General features: G+C 32.8%; 1 protein-coding gene across 1 annotated transcript; it reads left to right on the top strand.

Moving 5' to 3' along the window:
* The first annotated feature begins 113 nt into the window (after window positions 1-113).
* On the top strand, window positions 114-20,799 carry LOC115883412 (farnesol dehydrogenase-like). Its single transcript, XM_030901769.1, has 5 exons — window positions 114-297; window positions 4,476-4,713; window positions 8,107-8,333; window positions 20,282-20,428; window positions 20,494-20,799. Exons 1-5 carry the CDS (start codon window positions 196-198, stop codon window positions 20,542-20,544), a joined length of 765 nt encoding a protein of 254 aa, XP_030757629.1. The 5' UTR covers window positions 114-195; the 3' UTR covers window positions 20,545-20,799.
* Window positions 20,800-23,142: the final 2,343 nt, after the last annotated feature.

A 23,142-nucleotide genomic window follows, 5' to 3' on the forward strand; every position in this document is an offset into this window, starting at 1 on the left:
CGTGTAAACTCGATCTTTTTTATTTTGTTTTCTACTTTATTTACGAATTTTTGCTAATTTTTAAGTACTAATCAGATAAGGCTATGCATCTCAATCAATTGCTATAAAAATGAGATATAAGTATTTAAAAATAGTAATGTAGATAACTTATTAAGCGTGTGACATTGTTTTGTTGATATTGTTCACAGTAAAATAATGTCCCTTGAAAGATTTGTTGGTAAAGTTGCTGTTGTGACTGGAGCATCTGCTGGTATAGGCAAGGCTGCAGCTGAAGCTTTGGTGAAACAAGGGCTAATTGTAAGTAAAATAAATACAACTTCTAAGCATTAAATTCGAAGGAAAACGATATATTTACTTGTGTATCAAGGGAATTATAAGGAATAATAATTAGCCAACATTATATTAATAATTTATTACGAAGGATTCCGTACCATTCATTATCTATACAACATTACACACTATATTATTATAAACTTTTTTCCGATTTAGCTAAAATTTTGAATGCGAGTATAAGTAATTTAAAAAAAAATGAAGAAACACATTACTAAAAATTGTGTTAATCAATAATAAATATGTAAAAAGTAAAAATAAATTTGTAAAAATATGTAAAAATTAAAAAAAGTCGCCTTGGCTAGGATTCGAACCTGCCTTACTAAGGCTCGAACGTCATAGCAGCGTAAAGTCCTAACGCTTTAAGCACGCGGCCACCGAGGACTTGAAAGATTCTATATAAAATTCTTACTTAAAAGATAATGTTTAGTGAAAGTACTTTTTTATTTATAAACATTTTTATTTAATTCTGTTTTTAGTATTTGTTCTTATAGCGGCAACATACAGTACGTCTGCTGGATCTGTTTCTATGAAAGGAATGCGGACAAAAAACATTTAAATAAACAACAATATATTTTATTCGTCGACTTGACGAGTACGTCACCGCAAATCGCTCCGCCCACTCATTTCATTGGCTACTTGCAAATTTGTCGAATTTTTATTGATGAGAGGCGTCGTCTATTTTTTTACGAAAAACATCGAGAGAATATCGTTTCCCCTCTCACGGATACCCCGTAGCTATAGAACGGACAGTCGTACTGTAGATACATTATCTGTGAAATTTTCAACTGTCTATAAGCAATAACGGTTCATAAGATAGACCTTTGTGACAGACCGACGGACAGCGAAGTCTTAGTAATAGGGTTCCCGTTGTAGCATGTTTTTTAAACTTGCTACCTTTTTGATAATAGCCCTTTCTCTTTTTATTAATTATAGTTTATAAATTTCTCTTAATTAATTATAATATTTAAATATGTCTTTATAATTATTTTATATTTGTTTAACAGCAGCGAGTGAGCTACGCAGTGTTGACGGTTCTTTTTAATTTATCTTTCTAATATTTTCCCCAAAATACCTGTTTATTTGGTCAGTACGGCAACGCCGCTAACTTCTGTTTTCTGATGTCATTTCTGGATTGTCAATCGTCAAATATTTGGAGGTTTATTTTGGTCGATGATTGTTCTTTTCAGGTGGGGATTACCAGTTTAATTTTTGGATGCTATTGAATAATTTTATAATTTTTTACAAAGATTTGCCTGAACCAAAATAGTATAAATTTGTTTTTTTGTGTGCCATGTGGCCAGATATTGGATAAGTTCTCTTATTCACGTTTTTTACCTTTTCAATTCTGATTCTTAATAATTTTCATTAGATTTGGACAATTTTGGAATGGATCCACTAACTTTTTTAATTGTCGATGGTAGCTGGATGAATGAGGAAGATGCATATATTTTATTTTTCGCCAGAAACTGTTCAATTTATTAGAATAAATATGTGTAAATGCAAAAAAAAATCTTGAAAGCAATAACCACAATTTTATAAAACGGGCCATTAAAATACTATGGATAACGCAAACGACGCCGCCTCGCAAATTGAAACGATATTCTATTGGTCTGACGTCACCCGCCGTTCTCGTTGACGCGCGATGGCCAGCAGCAGCCAGACGTGTTCCGTTTATGTGCGTATTTAGGTGGCGTACTAAGACATTTTTGTTGCTTTTAGCGTTGATTGAAGGAGCTTTTTTGTGCAGTTATTATTTGTATGTGTTGTGTGTTCTGAGAATTTTTTAAGTAATGGCAGATTCCTGGTTTGTAAAAGCACAATCAGATAAATTGCCAAAAGTCGATGCTTTTATGTTGGCTGCTTTTATAAATACAAATTCCCAATTTATTGGTGCTGAATTACTAGGAAAAAAACAGAGAGGTATGTAACATTTATTCTTTGTAGTACTGAGGCATATTTAAGTATAAGTAGGTACCTACTGTTACGAACTTTTATATAGTTATAAATATTAATGTTATAAACTTATTTTTCAGATCAGGTAGGGAGACGTATGGAGATAATGCTGTAGGTTATGTAGAAGTGAAAAGAGACAAAAATATTTGTTTAGTACGTGGAAAAATAACTCCAGAGCATAGCGTGAAAAAGAAAGTTTTTTTTTATATATTGACACCCCCTTACCCTTGTTATTTTTAAAGATTGTTTTTTTACGAAATTATAGGAAATAAATTGTTTATCAGTAATGAAAATATTATACAAGGTGTCCCATAAGCAAACGCCAAAATTAAGTTATTTTAAGTGAAACACCCTATATATTTTTGGATTCTTCGGAAATTTCTAGATATTCTAGAAATATTTCATGTATAATATCCTATACCTATCTTCAAATGTCTACGAAATATTGACAGTTGAAAAGCGAAAAATACCTACAATTTTCTGGACCACCTTTTTTAAGTTACCCTGTTATACACCTGTATAACTAGAATTAATTTTAAAAGAGAGTATATGAAAAACCATGCAACTTTTTTATTCAATGTTTTCTTCTAAAACTTGCAGTTAAGGCTGTATGTGGGTGTCAAAATATAATGAATAACCCTGTGCATTCAAATTTCATATACCTATGTAAGACAATATACATAAATATATGAATTTACATCAAAATGATCTTCACAACAATAAATCGTAAAAATAGAGAATAATTTAACGTTTTTCTTTTCATCTCTTCTCATGGCCTTGGACCATTTTTTTTTCTGTTTTCGCTCAACCATTACTATTTATAAATATCACTAATTACTAATTATGTATTAATTAACACAAATAACTAAAATTTTGACTCGGATTCAACAGCGTTTAAAAGCAAACTGTGTAAAATAAACACGCGTCTGGCTCCACTCAACCAGAAGAACGGCGGGTGACGTCACAGCGGCAAGGCGCGGTAGAGAGCGTTTACCCGGCCATTTAAATTAACAATATTTAATTATTTTATATTAGAGGCATTTCTTAACCGATTTCAACGATTTTTTTTTGTTCAATTTGTAATTATAGGTATAAACTATTTTTTAAAACCATTATTTAAAAACATGCATTTTCCTAATTGCTAGTTACGCTTTGGGGTAAGGTATCATAAGTTAAAATCCACAAATATTAATTTAAAAATTGTCCACAGGGTTTTGGTTATTTCTTTCTCGTTTTTACTTTTCCTGGTTTTCCTTCCTTGCTTTGATGGTTTTATTTTTTTACATTCACGTGCACGTGATCACATGGTGTCGAGACATCCACCCTGTTTTCCAACTCAACAAAGATTTGTGGCCTTGCTGATGCAACTGTAGTTCCTGGAGTTCATCCTGTTCAGCCCTCCTCGACATTGCCGTGCTCGGCTGCTGCTGTTGGATAAGTTACCCAGGCTTGTATACTTTTATTTTGGGGTACACTATAAAAAGGTATAGATAGTATAGTCTGATTAAATTTTATTAATTTTTTTATAAGTAGTTTTCAACATCTGTAAATTTCACTTAATTATATACTTTTCAATTTAATTATATACTTTAATTACAAATTTAAATAATATTTTAACCTCATTTTCAAAATTTAAACCTATTTCATTGTTTTTTTTTGGTAGTCATAAAACAAACGTATTTTATAACCAAACATTAATTTTAATTAATATATTTAGATTTAGTAGAGTAGAAACTTATTTGTTTTATTGCATGAATGAGGTTCCATCTTGGCAAATATCTTTTCCTAATAACAGTTTTCTGAATCTTTAATGTTATTTAACTATTAGGTAGATTCAGTGGCGCTCATTTGAGCACAAACCTTACTCACCCTATAATGCTCTCCAGGCGAACAGCACCGTCACCGTAATGTATTAATAAAATTTTATTTTATTATTATTTAGCGTTACATCGTTTTTACCCTTTGGGTACGGAACCCTAAAAACGATAAGCGTTACTTCCGTACTTAAAAGTGAGTACATTTACCAAAAGGAATAAGTGGCTCGGGCAGAAAAATATAATTAACAAGGGATGTCGATGAAACTATTCTCTTGTAAATTTATTATATGTTACATTATATTGATGTAAATAAATTATTAGTATTTATTTTGATTTTATATTATTACTCCAAATCCCTCCTGTTTTTTGAAGGTAGCTGGACTTGCTAGAAGATTGGAACGTCTAAATGAAATAGAACTAGAACTGAAAAATGAAAAGGGCAAATTTCACCCATTCCAATGTGACTTAACCAGCGAGCACGAAATCATTTCCAGTTTTAAGAAAATAACACAAACTCTGGGGCCCGTTCATGTTCTGATTAATAACGCTGGAGTAGCCCCAAGCGGGAATATTATAGATGGAGATATCAGCAAATGGAGACAGATAATAGGTAATATTTTGTGAATAAAACAAAGCAAAATAAAAAACACTAAATCACCACAATACACCAAAACACTTTTACTTTTACACTGGACGCGCGTTTCGCTAACCATGTTAGCATCATCAGCAGATGATTATAAACTAAAGTACAATCTACAAGTTGAGCGTTTATATACACGCTCAGTGGGCAACGAGTGGGGTGGCAAAATCTAGCCAACCGGAGTCAGAGCCAACTGAGCGTAACAGTTAGATTTCCGCCACTAGAGTAATAGGAACAAAGAACTTGGAAGGAATTGGACCAAGACTCTGTTCATACTATCTTTACATTTATTAATTCTGATGCTTTCATATGCATCTAATTTGCCTGTAATTTGAGACTTGTTTAATTAATTTTAAATTATTAAGATCTATACAATGTTCATTATCAACAATATGTGTTCGGCAACGCAAGATTTATCCGGTCTACCGTATCTTATCTGAGCTAAATGTTCTTTAAATCTAGTTAATATTGATCTTCTAGTTTGCCTAACATATTTCTGATTACAATCTTTACAAGAAATTTTTCATAAATACCCGACCTTCCAGTGGAGGTGTTTTATCTTTTGGATTACCTAATAATTGTTGTAATTTATTATTAGCACTATACACAAGTTTATAATTGACATTCTTAAAATTCCTTTTAGACCACGGGATAACTCTCTATCAAACGGTATCGAAAAAATATTTAGACGTATCTTTCTCCACTTGAAAAGTCGAATTTTCAGAAATCATTAACCTATACCTACGTTTTCTAATTAATTTATCAACTAGTGAAGGAGAATATCCATTACACACTTTTTTCTTACATTCCTAATGTAATCTCTTTCTATTTCATATCTTTCGTTGGAAAGTGGGAAACTAAGTAATCTATGAACTAAGAAATTTAAACTAGCCATTTTATGTTCAACACTATGATGTGATTCATTAGGAATATATCTGCGTGTGGTCGTATTTTTCCTATAGATATCAAATTCCAGGCAATTATTAGTATTTCTAATAACTAATACATCTAGAAATGGTAATCTGTCGCTGTTCTCAATTTCATGCGTAAATTTAATGGTTTTGACACACATTCAGACACCATAGATAATTTTATTTCTAAGTTAAATAATCGTTTTCCTTCCATTAAATTTACGCATGAAATTGAGAACAGCGACAGATTACCATTTCTAGATGTATTAGTTATTAGAAATACTAATAATTGCCTGGAATTTGATATCTATAGGAAAAATACGACCACACGCAGATATATTCCTAATGAATCACATCATAGTGTTGAACATAAAATGCTAGTTTAAATTTCTTGGTTCATAGATTACTTAGTTTCCCACTTTCCAAACGAAAGATATGAAATAGAAAGAGATTACATTAGAATGTAGCTGAGTGTAATGGATATTCTCCTTCCACTAGTTGATAAATTAATTAGAAAACGTAGGTATAGTAGTTAATGATTTCTGAAAATTCGACTTTTCAAGTGGAGAAAGATACGTCTAAATATTTTTCGATACCGTTTGGATAGAGAGTTATCCCGTGGTCTAAAAGGAATTTTAAGAATGTCAATTATAAACTTGTGTGTATAGTGCTAATAATAAATTACAACAATTATTAGGTAATCCAATAGATAAAACACCTCCAGCTGGAAAGGTCGAATTATTTATGAAATTTCTTGTAAAGATTGTAATCAGAAATATGTTGGGCAAACTAGAAGATCAATATTAACTAGATTTAAAGAACATTTAGCTCAGATAAGATACGGTAGACGGATAAATCTTGCGTTGCCGAACATATTGTTGATAATGAACATTGTATAGATCTTAATAATTTGCAAAAATTAATTAAAACAAGTCTCAAATTATGAGGCAATTAGATGCATATGAAAGCATCAGAATTAATAAATGTAAAGATAGTATGAACAGAGTCAACGGTCCAATTCCTTCGCCAAGTTCTTTGTTCCTATTACTCTAGTGGCGAAATCTAACTGTTACGCTCAGTTGGCTCTGACTCGGTTGGCTAGATTTTGCCACGCCCACTCGTTGCCCACTGAGCGTGTATATAAACGCTCAACTTGTAGATTGTACTTTAGTTTATAATCATCTGCTGATGATGCTAACATGGTTAGCGAAACGCGCGTCCAGTGTAAAAGTAAAAGTGTTTTGGTGTATTGTGGTGATTTAGTGTTTTTTATTTTGCTGTGTAACACCAAAGGTTCCAACCCTCAACTGTAATAAAACAAACTCAATTCAGCAACAAACAAATTCAAGCTCCATAATAGCTATTCGCTGATGCGGTTCTATAGTTCAAATCATATAATATTTTAGTCTTGTGATTAAGCTTGACCGGCACAGCCTTGCCCACTTTTACATATTTTCTTTTAATCATATTAATTTAGGAAACAAAAATAAATTAATTATAAAAAATATATAAACAGTTATTATATATTAGTATAGTATTAGTATATTATAATACAAAGACTAAACAACATGTGTAGAGTCTATGGCCTGAAAATTAACTTTAAGAAAACTAAATTTATGATAATCACTAAGAGAGAAGATGTCCAAGCCAATGTTCTAATAGATGATACACCTATGGAGAGAGTACAAAAATATAAATCTCTAGGCAGTTGGTTGACCGAAAACTTGGATCAATCAGCAGAAATAAAAGCTCGAATAGAAATAGCAAGAATCCTTTGTAAAACTCAAAAAATATTTCTGCAGTGGAGACATCAACTTAAAGCATAGATTAAGAATGCTAGGGGGTTACATATTTGCAACTCTACTCTATGGTTCAGAGGCTTGGACACTTAAAAAGGCCGAAATGGAGAAGTTTGAGGCATTCGAAAGATGGTGTTATCGGCGTATGCTGAGGATTGCATGGACTGACAAGGTTACAAATGTAGAACTGCGACGCAGAATTCATAAGGACGAAGACGTGATTAACACCCTTAAAAAGAGAAAGCTTGAGTACTTTGGACACATAATGAGAGAACCTAAATGTGCCCTGCTGCAGAACATAATAGAAGGAAAGATAAAGGGCAGAACGAGCCAAGGAAGAAGAAGAACATCATGGCTCAAGAATTTCAGAGAATGGTTTGGAATGATTTCAAACCAGTTATTCAGAGCAGCCGTTAAGAAAGTTAGAATTGCCATGATGATTTCCAACCTCCATTAGGAGATGGAACTCGAAGAAGAAACTGTTTATTATTTAGAAAGAAAAAAAAAGAAAATTTTTATTATTTTCGCCTTCGATTACGTAAATAAACGTTCAATTTTTATCGCTTATATATGACTATATTTATTATTGTTTAGCGGAACCAAAAGCTTACCTACATTAATTTACTATGAAATATTTTTGTTATATTTTCTAGATACCAACATTTTAGCGCTATGCATTGCTACTAGAGAAGCTATATCCAGCATGCAAGCTAACAATATCAAAGGACACATCATCCATGTAAACAGTGTAGCAGGTCACGAACCTTTGGACATTCCATCAGGCCTATCTATATATGGGGCATCAAAATATGCCGTTACGGCTCTTACAGAAAGTTTGAGAAGAGAAATCAATAGGAACAAGCTACCAATTAAAATAACGGCAAGTGTTTACATATAAAAAAAGTTTGAATAGTGCTATTATTCAACAAAAATTTATTTTTATATTGGCACTTAAAAGTCTTACCATAATCATCATGATCATCATTTCCAGCTTATTTAATCATTTCCAATTATGGTGTAGCCTTCCTCACATATTTAGATATTTGTATTGAAATTGGGCCCATTTATAGTCTATTGTTGACTATACGGGTCCAAGTTATTCCTGCTGAATTCCTAAATCATGGTCCCATCATAGTTTTGGTATTCTTCTAGGTCTCGTAATTCCTCGTACTCACGAGGAATTCTGTATTTTTTGTGGTTCATCTGTCTAGGCATGAAGTCAACCTTGAGGATATCACGTCTCCCTGTCATACTTCTTTGCCAGTTGGGAACTCTGGGGTTGTTTTGGTTTGGTTTGGTTTGGTTTGGTGGGGTCATAAATATGCGCCTTTCAGATTTTTGAAAAAGTTCATGGCTTACTAGACATTTAGAAAAAAACAAATTTCGGCTATTTTAAAAATTGTCCCTAATTCCATTATAACCTATTTTAGACAAAAAGTTTTCAGATAAAAGTTGTAGATAATCACATCCTTAATGAGACTGTGTCCTCCGTTTTTTTCTAAAGCTTGTCATTTTTGACATATGACACAAACATATGTTTTTTTAAATGGAAACCATAGTTGGCCATGACTTCATAAAAAGCGCCATTTTGTAAGCTTTTCAGCGATATAAGATATAATATGTTTTCTTCGAAAAATTACTGAGTTATAGCCAATTTTTATCATTTTTAAACAATTTTACTTAGTTAGCCATGAAAACAAGTTTAATCGTCCTTGCTCTCAGAAATGTGAAGCTGTCACATCCAAACTTTGTAAATTAAAATAAACAAAAATTGTTAATATGAATTTTTCGAATGAAGAAAAGCGTGTAGGATTATTGGTTCAACTTTTTTTGGCCATACATTTTCGAGGATACGTTCACCGGTGAATGTTACGTTTTTTAGAGAACGGTTTTTAAGACATGTTAGAAAAGTTAAATTTAGTTATAGCCAATTTTTATCTTTCTTGACTAATTTCACTTAGATTGCATCGTATTCTTATTCTGTTATGATTTGTAACTTATAAAAAGTCAGAATATATTATTAAACGGTTCTTTACAATTTACATTACGCAAACTAAAACTTAAAAAATAATATCACTACATTCACTTTAAGTTATTTTAGAAAATGTTCAAAAAATCCGCCATTGTTTTAAGTTGCATCTTTTTAAAACTGAATTACTACCTATTCTCATAGAAGGACCGGTCGACTTAATTAAACTTTTCTCGTACCTCAACTTCTAGTGCCGCTCTTAATTCATATGTTCTTTTGTAAACCTTATTGTTACCTATACCGCATAAAAAATTCTAAAATGGATAGGTCAGGTGATCGAGGAGGCCCATACAATTAGTCCACCTCTTCCTATCCCTGCGTTTGTATAATTATGATATAAATAATTTTTAACATTTCTCTCGTTATGGGGGCTGGGGGGTGATGTGTCATAATGAAAGTCATGTTGGAACCACTCTATTGATGCGGGATGGTGTGTCATAATGAAAGTCATGTTGGAACCACTCTATTGATGGGCGAGTATCTACACGCTTTTCTTCATTTGAAAAATTCATATTTACAATTTTTGTTTATTTTAATTTAGAAAGTTTGGGTGTGACAGCTTCACATTTCTGAGAGCAACGGCGATCGAACTTGTTTCCATGGCTCACTAAGTGAATTTGTTTAGAAATTATAAGAATTGGCTATAACTCAGTAATTTTTTGAAGAAAAGATATTATAGCTTATATCACTAAAAAGCTTAAAAAATGGCGCTTTTTATCAAGTCATGGCCAACTATGGTTTCCATTAAAAAAAACCTAAGTTTGTGTCATATGTCAAAAATGACAAGCTTTAGAAAAAAACGGAGGACACTATCTCATTAAGGATGTGATTATCTACAACTTTTATCTGAAAACTTTTTGTCTAAAATAGCTTATAATGGAATTAGGGACAATTTTTAAAATAGCCGAAATTTGTTTTTTTCCAAATATCTAGTAAGCCATGAACTTTTTCAAAAATTTGAAACGTGCATATTTATGACCCCACAAAACTGCAATTCTTTCCCCATTTTACCGACTCTGTATCTCCAGTAGTTTCCGAGATACCCATGGAGAACATCACAGGAAACTCACCCTGTATATTCTTGCTTTAGCTTCTTTGTATACAAGGTTGTTCAGCAAATACGACAACGGAGTATTGTAGCTAAATGATTGGATTTTTACAAATTGTAAGTTTTGGGTTCTTTGAAAGACTATTATTTATTTAAACATATTTTTACACGATACAGAATGTCCCAAATAAATAAAAAATATCAAAGTTCTATTTTTTTAAATGGAACACCCTGTATATTATTACATTTTTAGTTTCTACTATTAAAATAAAGGTAAATTTGATTAAGGTTTAGCATATTTAAACCTTACCGTTTTTGAAATATTTTCAATTTTGTGAAATTGCAGTAAAAATTTTAATGCTTCATTTCTCCGAGGGTATCAAAGTTTTTAATACTAAATATTTACTGAAGTTTATTTATTGATCAGTTATTGTGTTAATTATTGTTAATCTTTACGTTATCTCAGTGTTTTAATTATTAAAATAGTTTGGATGAAGCACGTGTTATCGTTCTCGATTTTTTATTAATATTATTGATTAATACCTATTACCGGCTAGCTCTACCGATCGAGATCGATAATCTACTTGTTTGAATTTTATAGGGAATAAAAAGGATCTTACCTAGAAAATAAAACCATTACGCTTGTATTGGACACCTGCTCGCCTCGAAAATTCCACCTTATTCTTTTTGTGACCGTGACCATCCCGTGACGACGTCTTTCGAAGCCGGTGAGCGACTCTCTTCTTCATAATCTTTTCTTTCGCATTGTTGCCACTTCCGGGGTTGCCAATTTTTGTATTTTAATTAGGGAGGTATCGATAACACCCCCCCTGCTAAGATGGAATTTTCGTGGTTTTTTCAAAATGTCGTTTTATTACTAAAGTTCCGAACAAAAATTTAGTAACATTAATTCCTTTTAACAACATAGTAACTATAAAATCAAAACAATTTACAATAAGACTTAGTCATAGAAATTCAAAAAAAAATACTTATAAACAAGTTCCTTATAACCGTTCAGTCTATAAAACAAGAATCTAGTCTATGCATATATCACTAAAATTTTAACTTTTCGTATATCCAGCGGCCTACTAAATTTTTTTTTTCTTTTCTTTACACAAGAAAACAAAATTCAGAAAGAATTCAAAGAAAATAATACAATTAAGGTAATTATTTACATGTCTTCGGACTTGTAACATAAAAATAATCAATCCTACAGTTTTTCAATCTGCAAGAATGTTATGAAATTAACATTCAATTAATCTTATCTAAGACTAAATAATAAAGATATTTCTATATCTAAAAACAAAGTTATACTAGTAACTTAGTGATATAAGTACAAGTTGGTATAACTAAACTGTTAATTACAAACATAATCGTTAAGGAAGATTGGTGCTTTACGAGTACGAGTAGTCAATTTAGGGTATTGATCAGGTAATATGCAGGTAGGCTTACTATCGTCAGAATTCCATGATGATACAGAGCTGTTGTCCGAACAAACTTCAATTTCAATGGAAGACCTGTCAAGATACTTCATGACGTTTTCAAGCTCCATATCGGGATTACTTGACTGGGGGCTTATTCCATATTCCCTGTTCTCTTCCTCTAACTCCTCTGAGCTGACAGAAGTAAATGATCCAACTTTTGGATTTTTCTGGAAACTGAGTAATCGTTCGGGAGGTATCGGTCTAATGTCATCAATATGAATTTTACAGTCTACACCATTCCTTGATACAAAGTAGACAGCCTCACTCAAGGGGCTAATGATAGTAAAGGGTCCTTCCCAGGCAGGATTAAAGGCTTCTCCAGGTTTTGTGGTCATGGATCGAACCAACACTTGGTCTCCAGACTGAAACGTTGGATGGCGTGACATGCCATTCGTGTATTTGCCTTGGTATGCTTCTTGGTTTTCCCTAGCCTTCTGCAAACGCTGTTCTCGCATGTGTCCTCTATTGATAACAGGTACTGCGAATTTGGGATGATCCCGTTCTCCTGGGGCACTAAGCGAATATCCCAGCAGACTCATAGCAGGGGATAGTCCTGTTGCAGCATTTGTTCGGTTCCTTAAACAAAATAAACAACGAGGCAGTCTCTTGTCCCAATTTTGTGTGTTTTTATTAAATAATTGAGCTTTTAAAACTTTTTTGATTTCTTGATTTCTACGCTCAACTGGGTTGGCACGTTGATGATATATTGGTGAAGTTACGTGATTAATATGATATTCTTTACAGAAATTTTTCCAATTTTCTGACATAAATTGTGTACCGTTATCGGATATAATGGTTTTAGGATAACCTAGTCTACAACATACTTCATTATTCAAAAAATGAATTATGTCTTTAGACCGAACAGTAGGTACTGGTTTAGCTTCAACCCAGCGAGTAAAGAGATCTTCTACAGTAATCAAAAAACGACAACCTGAACCCGTTTTCGGATAAGGTCCCATTATGTCGATACTAAAAATTTCTCCCGGATTAGTCGCAACATGAGCAGTCATCGTGGCTGATTGTTGTAAGTTCCTACCTTTGACACTTAGGCAAACTAAACAATTTTTTGTATATTTAGAAATGTCACTTCTCATTTCTGACCAATAATAATATTGATTAATAGTGTTAAACATTTCATCACGACCTGGATGACCTGCCCATGGCGAATCATGATAAAAATAAAGCACTCTTTCAATTACATTTGTAGGAACTATTACTTGACCTGTGTCCTGTTTAAAAAGTAAATCATCTTTAACTAAATAATTGTTCAATAACTGACGATCATTTGAAGAACAAGAAAGATTGCTTTGTAAAAAATTCCAGCGAGAAACCTTTTGTCTTAATTCGGGATCGGTAGTTTGAGCTAAGCAGATGTTTTTATAGAGAGATGAGTCATCAATAGGAGCTAAATAATTTAAATGAATTAAATTTGAGTTATTAATTTCGAATTTTTGGTCCTGTCTATTTTCAGGAGGAATCAATCGTGACATGTCATATTCCGTTAACGATGTCTGTTCGTTTCTAGCGTTACGCGATAGAAAATCGGGAAACAAATTTAATTTACCTGGACAATGTTCTATGTCAAAATTGAACTCAGATAACAAAAGAGACCAACGAGTCAGTTTAGCCTTAGAATCTCTATATTTATTAAGCCAGAGCAACGCTCTGTTGTCGGTTATTAATTTAAATTTTCTGTCCTCAAGAAACTGTCTATACTTTTTTATAGCCCAAACAATGCATAAACACTCCTTTTCGTTAATATGATATTTTCGCTCGGTCATATTTAAACGCGCACTACTATATGAGATCACTTGCTTTTTCCCCCCTTCGCCCTCTTGAAACAGTACAGCTCCCATTCCTAAGTCACTAGCATCAGTCTGTAGTAAGAAAGGTAATGTAGGATCAGGACGATGCAATTTTAGAGGTTGTGAAAATGCATTTTTTGTTGCGTCAAATGCACGTTGTTCGACTTCAGTCCACTTCCACTTAGCTTTTTTACATAAAAGATCAACAAGAGGAGCGGTTAATATGGATAACCCAAACACATACTCCCTTAACCAATTTATTGTCCCAATGAAAGATTGTAACTGTTTTTTGTTTTTTGGGGTCGGATAATTTAAAATTTCATTTAAATGATATTCTTGTGGAGTATTGCAATCTCCTTTTATATGATGACCAAGAAAATTTAAATTATTTTTAGCAATATGACATTTTTTTGGAGAGATTTGGAGACCATGAAGGCTAAGCCGCTCTAAAATAAGATGTAAATGTTTCAGATGTTCTTCATGATTTCGTGAATAAACAATTATATCGTCCAGATAAACTAATGCGAATTTATGTAAAAAGCCGGTCAAAACCTCTTCGGACATTAATTTTTGAAAACTAGTAGGGGCATTTTTAAGTCCAAAGGGCATTACCGTGAACTGATAATGTCCTCCGTCAGGCGTTGAAAAAGCAGTAAGAGGTTTTGAGCGTTCTGACAGACCGACCTGCCAATACCCGCTTCTTAAGTCAAGAGAAGTAAATATCTTAGCCACTCCTAACTCTTTCAAAGTTTCATGCACTTTAGGAAGTTTAGTAAATTCATCCTCGGTTACTTGATTTAAAGCCCTATAATCGACACAAAACCTAGGCTTTTTATCGGGACGCTCTATAATAACAGGTGATGATGAATAAGGAGAGATAGAAGATTCAATTACTCCTGCGGATAACATTTCCTGAATTTGTTCATTCATTATTCGCTTTTTGTGTTCACTTAAAGGATATGGCTTAATTTTGATAGGTTTATTAGAATTTAATCGAATATCATGTTCAATTGTACGGGTAACTGGTCTCTTTAGACTTTCATCAAAAAGATAAGAATATTCATCCAAAATAGCTTCGTACTGGTCTTTAATGAGATCATCGAGATGATTTAATGAAATATTATTTATAACTGTTCCAGAAGGAGGAGTTCCATTAGCAAAATAAATAGTTCTTCGAATATTTTTACCAAAATACATACAAGATCTAACAGTATCTAGAACTACTTGTTGTTCTAAAAACCAAGGATACCCTAAAATACATTCTTCAGATAAATTTGGGACTATCAGAAATTTTGAATTTAATGTTACATCGAGGACTGTGTATTCTAACTCAAAAATACCATGAATATCCATTTCTACTGTACCACAACCAATCTTAACTATTTGTTTATACGAATTAGGCAATTCAGAAAAAACTGAGAAGATATAAGATTAACTGAAGCTCCCGTATCGGCTAACGCATTTATGTAAACATTATTAAATTTAATCATAATTTTTGGAGTTTGTTTAGAGAGAGATCGGCGATCGATATACTGCCTGCTGAAAACATGTTTAGGGACGGCCAGCTACAGGCTTCTGTCCTTCCCTCTCCGTTTTCCTGTAGTGTATGATTGGCTGAACTGTGTTCTTGTTGATTTGGTTGATGCCCATTAACGTGATCTCTTCTGTTACTCGTAACTGTTTGTTCTTGTGATCTTTGGTTATAAGGGTTTCGACTGCAATCTTTATGGAAATGCCAAGCTCCGCAATATTTACAGGCACTGTGTGGACGGTTTTCTTGCCTTAACTTATTTTGTGTGGCTCTATTTAGGTCTTCGATGGAAGATTCCTTTGTAGTATATTGCTGGTTAAGATGTGTATATGTTAGGTCCTTTTCTATTGCCGTAACAACTTGTAACAGTTTTTGTATAGTGTTAAATTGGAGTCCTCTTAGTCTGGATCGAATATCTGGCACTAATTGTTCCATTATAATATTAATAAGGTGTATTTCGGATGCTTGAGGTATCAGTCTATAGAATAATCCTTGTTTCTTTGTAATAAATACGATGGCTGACTCGTTAGTTTTCTGTTTTTCTCCGTACAATTGTGTTGTTAGGTGAGCGATAACTGCAGTGTTGCTAAATGCATCCATGAACTGTGACTTAAACATTTCCCAGGATAAGGCAATATGTTTGTAGGGTTGATACCATTGTTGTGCTGGGCCCTTTAAGAGTGAAGCAGCAATGTTTGTTCTTTCTTTGATATTGACACGTTCTTGACGAAACAGTTCTTCTAGATTCTTCAGAAACACTGTTGGATCTTCAGACTCGTTACCAGTAAATGTTGGATAGATTATTTCTTTCTTGTGGAAGTTTTGAGCTATCATTTGAACTGCGGATAAAAATTCTCTTGACATATCCTGATGATTTTGAGGATATTCTGGTGTTTTAGTTTGTATGTGATTTGATTTATTGGTTATGTTGATTTTTTAGTAAACTGTTCTCGATAAGGCTTGACTGATAAAACTTATCATTTTGTTCACTACTGTGTTGTTGAAAATGACACTTATTGTTGAATGGAGTATAATCATACACAGGAGGTACTTCGCAAGGTGTCTCCGAAGATGGACAATGCTGGGTTGGACGACTTGTAAACTTGTAACATTCTTGAAATGTATAATTTGGATATACGTAATTTTCTGGTACATCTTGGTATATATATTGTTTTGGATGATGTAATGGAGAAAATCTTCGACTTCTGTTTCATCTAAGGTCTCAAACGAGTCAAAAAACTCGTCACCGTCACTATCAACGTAGGCCATCGTCAAACCGATTCTCAAAACTCTAAATATCTTTACGGGAATGTTTTTAATGATAAGGATACTCGATTATAAGAATATTTTAACTAAAACTTGATAAAACCAACTCCAATTGCAAGAAAATTAAAAGTTATTGTGAAATATCCAATATTTCAAAATTTTTTCAAGGTCAAATTGTCTAATTTAGGTACTAGGAAACATTGAAAGAATCAGTCGTAAACCAAAAGATATATATACTTAAAACTAAATAAAACACAATATTTTCTTTATTTACAATCAAAATCACATCATATAAGTATATATTACAATTACAGTCGTAGATCCGAACAGAATCGTTCTATTCAGGCCCCACGTTGGGCGCCATGTTATCGTTCTCGATTTTTTATTAATATTATTGATTAATACCTATTACCGGCTAGCTCTACCGATCGAGATCGATAATCTACTTGTTTGAATTTTATAGGGAATAAAAAGGATCTTACCTAGAAAATAAAACCATTACGCTTGTATTGGACACCTGCTCGCCTCGAAAATTCCACCTTATTCTTTTTGTGACCGTGACCATCCCGTGACGACGTCTTTCGAAGCCGGTAAGCGACTCTCTTCTTCATAATCTTTTCTTTCGCATTGTTGCCACTTCCGGGGTTGCCAATTTTTGTATTTTAATTAGGGAGGTATCGATAACACACGTTTACGTTTATAGTTAAGTTGTTGTTTTTTTGTAGGTTATGTTATGGATGTACGATTCGAATCGATTTCAATCGAAGATCGATCTTTTTACCCAAAAAATCGATTAAAATCTATCGAGTTTTATCAAACTATCTTTTGGTATAATCGATCTTTTTATTTCATAATGGATGATCGTTTTTATTTATACAGTTTTACAGGTTTATTTATTTGTTAGAATAAGAAACACTGTATTTTTGCTTGAATATTTGGTTACAGTGCATCTATATATACACTAATATCTGTGCTAATATATAAAATTCCTAATTATTTAATACACAAAAAATTAATAGTAAGAAAATATACAAATATAATGTATTTTATTCATTTTTTCATTTCGAAATCATTTTTATTCTCCTTTATTTTTATTCAGATATTGATATGTTTAGAACGTGAATAGCAGATACTTAAAATTTATTGTAAACCATAACTTAAGAAGACATTCTAAGGTCATGCTGATAATATACCTTTAAATCACATTCATAGTAGAATGTACTATTCATATGCCATACTTATTAAAAAAAGAATATACTTATAAGAACTTATGAGGAATATTCTTAGAATGTAAATGTTCCTTTTGTGCTATCTGGGTTGAAGGGATAGGTAAAAAGTGGTATAATACAATTTGATAGACAATTAAATTGTGCATCTGACTCTCCTAAAATATACAGGGCGTTTCATTTAAATTAAACAAGTTATTTCCGTTTAAAGCTAGACATTATTTAAAATAAATTTTTAGACACTCTGTATGAGGTAGTATTATTTTTATTATTGCAACACAATAACTGATCAATAAATAAACTTCAGTAAATATTTAGTATTAAAAACTTTGATACCCTTGGAGAAATAAATTTTTAAAAATTTTACTGCAATTTCGCAAAAATGAAAATATTTCATAAACGGTAATGTTTAAGTATGATAAACCTTAATCAAACTTACCTATATTTAAATGGTAGAAACTAAAAATGTAATAATATACAGGGTGTTTCATTTAAAAAATACAACTTTAATATTTTTTATTTATTTGGGACAATCTGTATCTGTAAAAATATTTTTGAATTGTAGCTCTAATAGTCCTTCAACGAACCCAAAACTTACAATTTGTAAAAATCTAATCGTTTAGCTACAATACTCTGTGTCGTATGTGGTGAACAACCCTGTTTATATACAGGGTTTCTCACCGTAGCCGTTCGTTAGAAGTTTTTGAGGTTAGGAAAAACTTAGAAGTTTGAAATTTTGAGACTTAGAGTTATTTAAAATTTCCTTTCATTTAAAAGTATTTTCAAGGTCATACCACTTCCGGTTACACCGGAAGTTGCCATTAACTTCCTTATTTCAAGTGGAATACCCTGTATATTATTTAATTTTTGGATTTCCCAGAAAATGTTATGATGAGTTTCATTAAATTTCCCTATACCTAATTTCAACTGTTTCTCAGATATCTTGATTTATTTGAAAATTTTTACATTTTTACCCCTATTTTTAACAGTGGGTCTTTTATTCATTTTGAATTGGTGATAAACGCTTCTGCGGTAAACTGGAGCAGAGGACTAATACTTTCGAAGTCCATATTGACAACTAATTTATCTCATACAGGGTGTCCAAAATTCGATAACTGATTAGATTATTTTCAAACTCAAAAAAGTTCATTTTTCAAACGAGACGTCCTATATATTTTTTCGATATTGGATGCAGAATTCAATTCTGCATCGATTTGTTATAACATTCCCTATACCCATTTTTCAACGGTTTTCTTTTTAACTGTATATTTTTATTTTTAACTCAATTTTGCAGAATCGACAATATCGTTTGTGTTTTTTAAAATAAAATAATTATGTTAAAAGCATGAAATTGAATGTAATTGAACATACGAACAAAACAGGAACAAAACGAAAGTGAAAACGTATAAAATATAACATAACATAAAAAAACAAATGTATTTTCAACAGTAACGGTGAGGCATTAATTATTAATACTAGACGTTAGGGTATTCCTACAATAATAAAAAAAAGTAAACACAATAATTACAAAAATTATTGTTCGAAGTGACCGCTATGAACGAGAATTTTTGTAATTATTGAGTTAACTTTTTTTTATTATTGTAGGAATACCCTAACGTCTAGTATTAATAATTAATGCCTCACCGTTACTGTTGAAAATACATTTGTTTTTTTATGTTATGTTATATTTTATACGTTTTAACTTTTGTTTTGTTCCTGTTTTGTTCGTATGTTCTAATTACATTCAATTTCTTTACATTAACATAATTATTTTCTTTTAAAAAACACAAACGATATTGTCGATTCTGCCAAAAATTGAATTAAAGAAAAAAATACGGATTAACAAGAAAACCGTTGAAAATGGGTATAGGGAAAGTTATAGCAAATAGATGCAGAATTGAATTCTGCATCCAACTATCGAAAAATATACAGGGTGTCTCATTTGAAAAAATGAACTATTTTGAGTTCTAATAATCTAATCAGTTATAAAATTTTGGACACCCTGTATGCAATAAATTAATTGTCAATATGGATTTTGAAAGTATTAGAACTCTGCTTCGGTTTACCGCAGAAGCGTTTATTACCGATTCAAAATGAGTAAAAGACCGAGTGTTAAATCTGTAAACATTCTCAAATAAATCAAGATATCTGATAAACAGTTGAAAATAGGTATAGGGAAACCTAATGAAACTCAAAATTTTCTTAGAAATCTAAAAATAAAATAATATACAGGGTGTTCCATTTAAAATAAGGAAGTTAATGTCGACTTCCGGTGCAACCGGAAGTGGTTTGGCCTTGAAAATATTTTTAAATGAAAGGAAAGGTTAAATAACCCTAAGTCTCAAAATTTCAAACTTCTAAGTTTTTCCCAACCTCAAAAACTTCTAACTAACGGCTACGGTGAGAAACCCTGTATTATATTTATATTTATTTTGTTAGAGTTTAAGTCCTGGATATGTCAAAACTGAAATGATAAACACTGTGTCTGAAGATGTGATGAATTTTTATACAAACCTAAGTGGTCTAGAAGTTGAAGACTTGGCAGATAATATAGTTTACATACTATCAACGCCAGAGCATGTAAATGTGAGTAATTTTTTAATTTAGTTTATCATATTTCTTATATATCTTCTTTTATTTTAATTTTGCAGATTAAAGAATTGACAGTGGTTGTGCAAGGAGATCCTGTTCCAGAAGCATAAACTCAAATTTGAAATACAAAATGTCACAATTTTGTAAAGATTAAAATCTTTATTTTATATTATATTAATTATCGGCTTGGTTCTCTATTATTAAAAGCTGTTTTAGTTAGAGGCATCAATCAAAAATAAACCCGAACGTTAAATTTGGACAGACTATAGGTATATCAGATTTTTACTACCAATAATTCTGAATATATTTCTTAATAACCCAGTAGATAACATGACATCATTAACAAAATAAAAATCTATAGAACAGTTGTTGTTTTATCTCAGTAATTGTCTTAATAAGTTATATATATTAAACATTAAACAATCAATTGTTGCGCATTTTTTGTCATTCTTTCTATCAGAAACAGTTTTATATGACGAAATAATTAGATATTAGTTGAACTAATAAGTCACTGACCGTATAGTCGATGCATATACCGGGTGCGTCTCAAAAGCAGCTCACCCCTATAACTTTTTTATTTTTTCAGTTAAAAAAACGAGATTTTCTATGTTAGTATATATCATAAATTAAGATTGATTGACGTGTTTGAATTGTTTTCGACAGTTTTTAACAGTAAACCGGAAAATTGGAAACAGTTCTGGCGCGGTTCTACCCAGGCAAAAAGCATGGCCTTCTAGACTGTCCTAGACAAAAATCTGAATATTTCAATATGATTTCTGTTACGGAACATTTTTATGCACGTCGGCGTCCTCTTCTTGTGTCTGTGTGTCAGCTCCCGAGGCCTCTGGCAAGGTCGGGCGCCATTTTAATTTTTGCCGTTTAGATTTGATTGGAAGTTTGTTTAGTTTGTCTATGATATTTCAGCTGAAATTTATAAGTGCAAAGATGTTTTTTGATATAAAGTTCCTTGTTAACACTTTAATAAAGTATATACCTATATGATATTAATCACATGAAGAAAATGATGAAATCGACGTTTCTGCGTGTAGTAGGTATGGGCCATATTATATGTAAAAATAGGTATTATATTAACTGTTTTTATATTTTTTTAGCTTTAGACCCAAGGATGTTGGGATATTCTTTGCCAAGGATTTTTCGGTATCTCTACTTTAAAGACTCTGATCGGTGAACTGAAAGCAAGTTATACAAGGTAAATTATGATGATTAAACTATTGTCAAGGTGTATTACTGGTTGCATAACTGCATACTGCTAAAATCGCAACGTGCATTGAGGAACCTGGCGCATTCGCCGCCAGAAAGTAAAGAAAATTATAGAATTCTTTAGAAAAATCTAGAAACAACCGCCAGGGGGTATATAAGGTCCGCGCTTTGACAGTTGGACAAGTTTGAAGTCTAAAGTCTGAAGATAGTCTGAAGTCTGAAGTTTGAAAATACCGCGAAATACCGTTAGAGTAATAGTAGTTGCATAAGTTGTGTTGTAAATAGTATAAGTTGTGTGTACAGAGTGAAACAAATAAATTCGTTAAGTATTTTATCGTGAGTTTAAATAGTGGACCCACGGAATCCGTAACAATTGATGTCGGAAGTGCGATTTAAGTGGATTTTGAAGATTTTACACCGAATTTGGGAATTTTTATGGTTGGTACGAGACAGCAAGCGAAGAAAATGGAAGAAGTAAGCAAATTATTGGGAGATTTTATGGAGAAATTAGAGAGAGAAAAGGAAGAGGAAAAATTACGACGTCAAGAAGAACAGGACCGGCTTGAGAAAATGTTGGGTAATTTGGAAATTCATTTCGAGGAGCGACATCGTAGAGAAAAACAAGAAGAACAGGACCGGCTTGAGAAAATTTTCGAAGATTTAAAAATTCAGCGACAACAAGACAAACAAGAAGAACAGGACCGGCTTGAGAAAATTTTAGAAGATTTAAAAATTCAGCGACAACAAGACAAACAAGAAGAGCAGGACCGTATTCAACAGAGTATCGAAAATTCGGAACGAAGACAAGAGACCCACTTCCAAGAAGTCGTAGAAGATTTGAAGGAGCGCCTTCAGCAGAAAATGGAAAAATTAGAGATGGACCTACAGAAGACCAAGGTACAAGTAAGGACACCTGGCGTTTCTGGAACTGCGAACCTCAAGGCACCGACCTACGATGGACAAACGACCTGGACGATGTACCACCGCCAGTTTGAAGCAGCCGCCGCTGCCAACGGATGGACCGACCAGGAGAAAGCAGCGGCACTTGTCATCGCGCTGCGTGGCCCTGCCCTGGAACTCCTGCAAACTATTCCTGCAGCCCAACAGCAGGAATACCAAACTTTGGTCGCTGCACTGGACAGAAGATATGGCGACCAACATCGACGCCAACTTTACCAGGCACAGATCAAGACACGCCTGCAGAGGTCCGGAGAGAGTCTGCAGGAATTCGAAGCAGACTTACGTCGCCTGGTACACCTAGCGTATCCAGAAGCGCCGGAAGGATTTAGGGAAGAACTGGCTGCTCAGTGCTTTATCAGCGGACTGAGGGACAACGAATTGCAGAGGGCGCTGCAAATATCCCGATTTTCTACCAGCAGCGAAGCACTGGTCAGGGCGCTAGAAATTGAAGCTGCTTTTAGCGCCATCCCTAGACCGAAGATAAGATCGGTAACGGTCGAGGAACAGCCCGGAAGTTCTCACATACG

The sequence above is a fragment of the Sitophilus oryzae genome, unplaced genomic scaffold, assembly GCF_002938485.1.
Source record: "Sitophilus oryzae breed Bouriz unplaced genomic scaffold, Soryzae_2.0 scaffold_1898_pilon_pilon, whole genome shotgun sequence".
Classification (NCBI taxonomy): Eukaryota; Metazoa; Arthropoda; class Insecta; order Coleoptera; family Curculionidae; genus Sitophilus; species Sitophilus oryzae.

Bases quoted from the DNA above. Each gene is read 5' to 3' on its own strand.
- LOC115883412 (XM_030901769.1), top strand. From the start codon at position 196: ATGTCCCTTGAAAGATTTGTTGGTAAAGTTGCTGTTGTGACTGGAGCA. The intron at 4,714-8,106 runs GTAATATTTTGT...TATATTTTCTAG, and splicing joins CAAATGGAGACAGATAATAG to ATACCAACATTTTAGCGCTA. The intron at 20,429-20,493 runs GTGAGTAATTTT...TTAATTTTGCAG, and splicing joins CAACGCCAGAGCATGTAAAT to ATTAAAGAATTGACAGTGGT.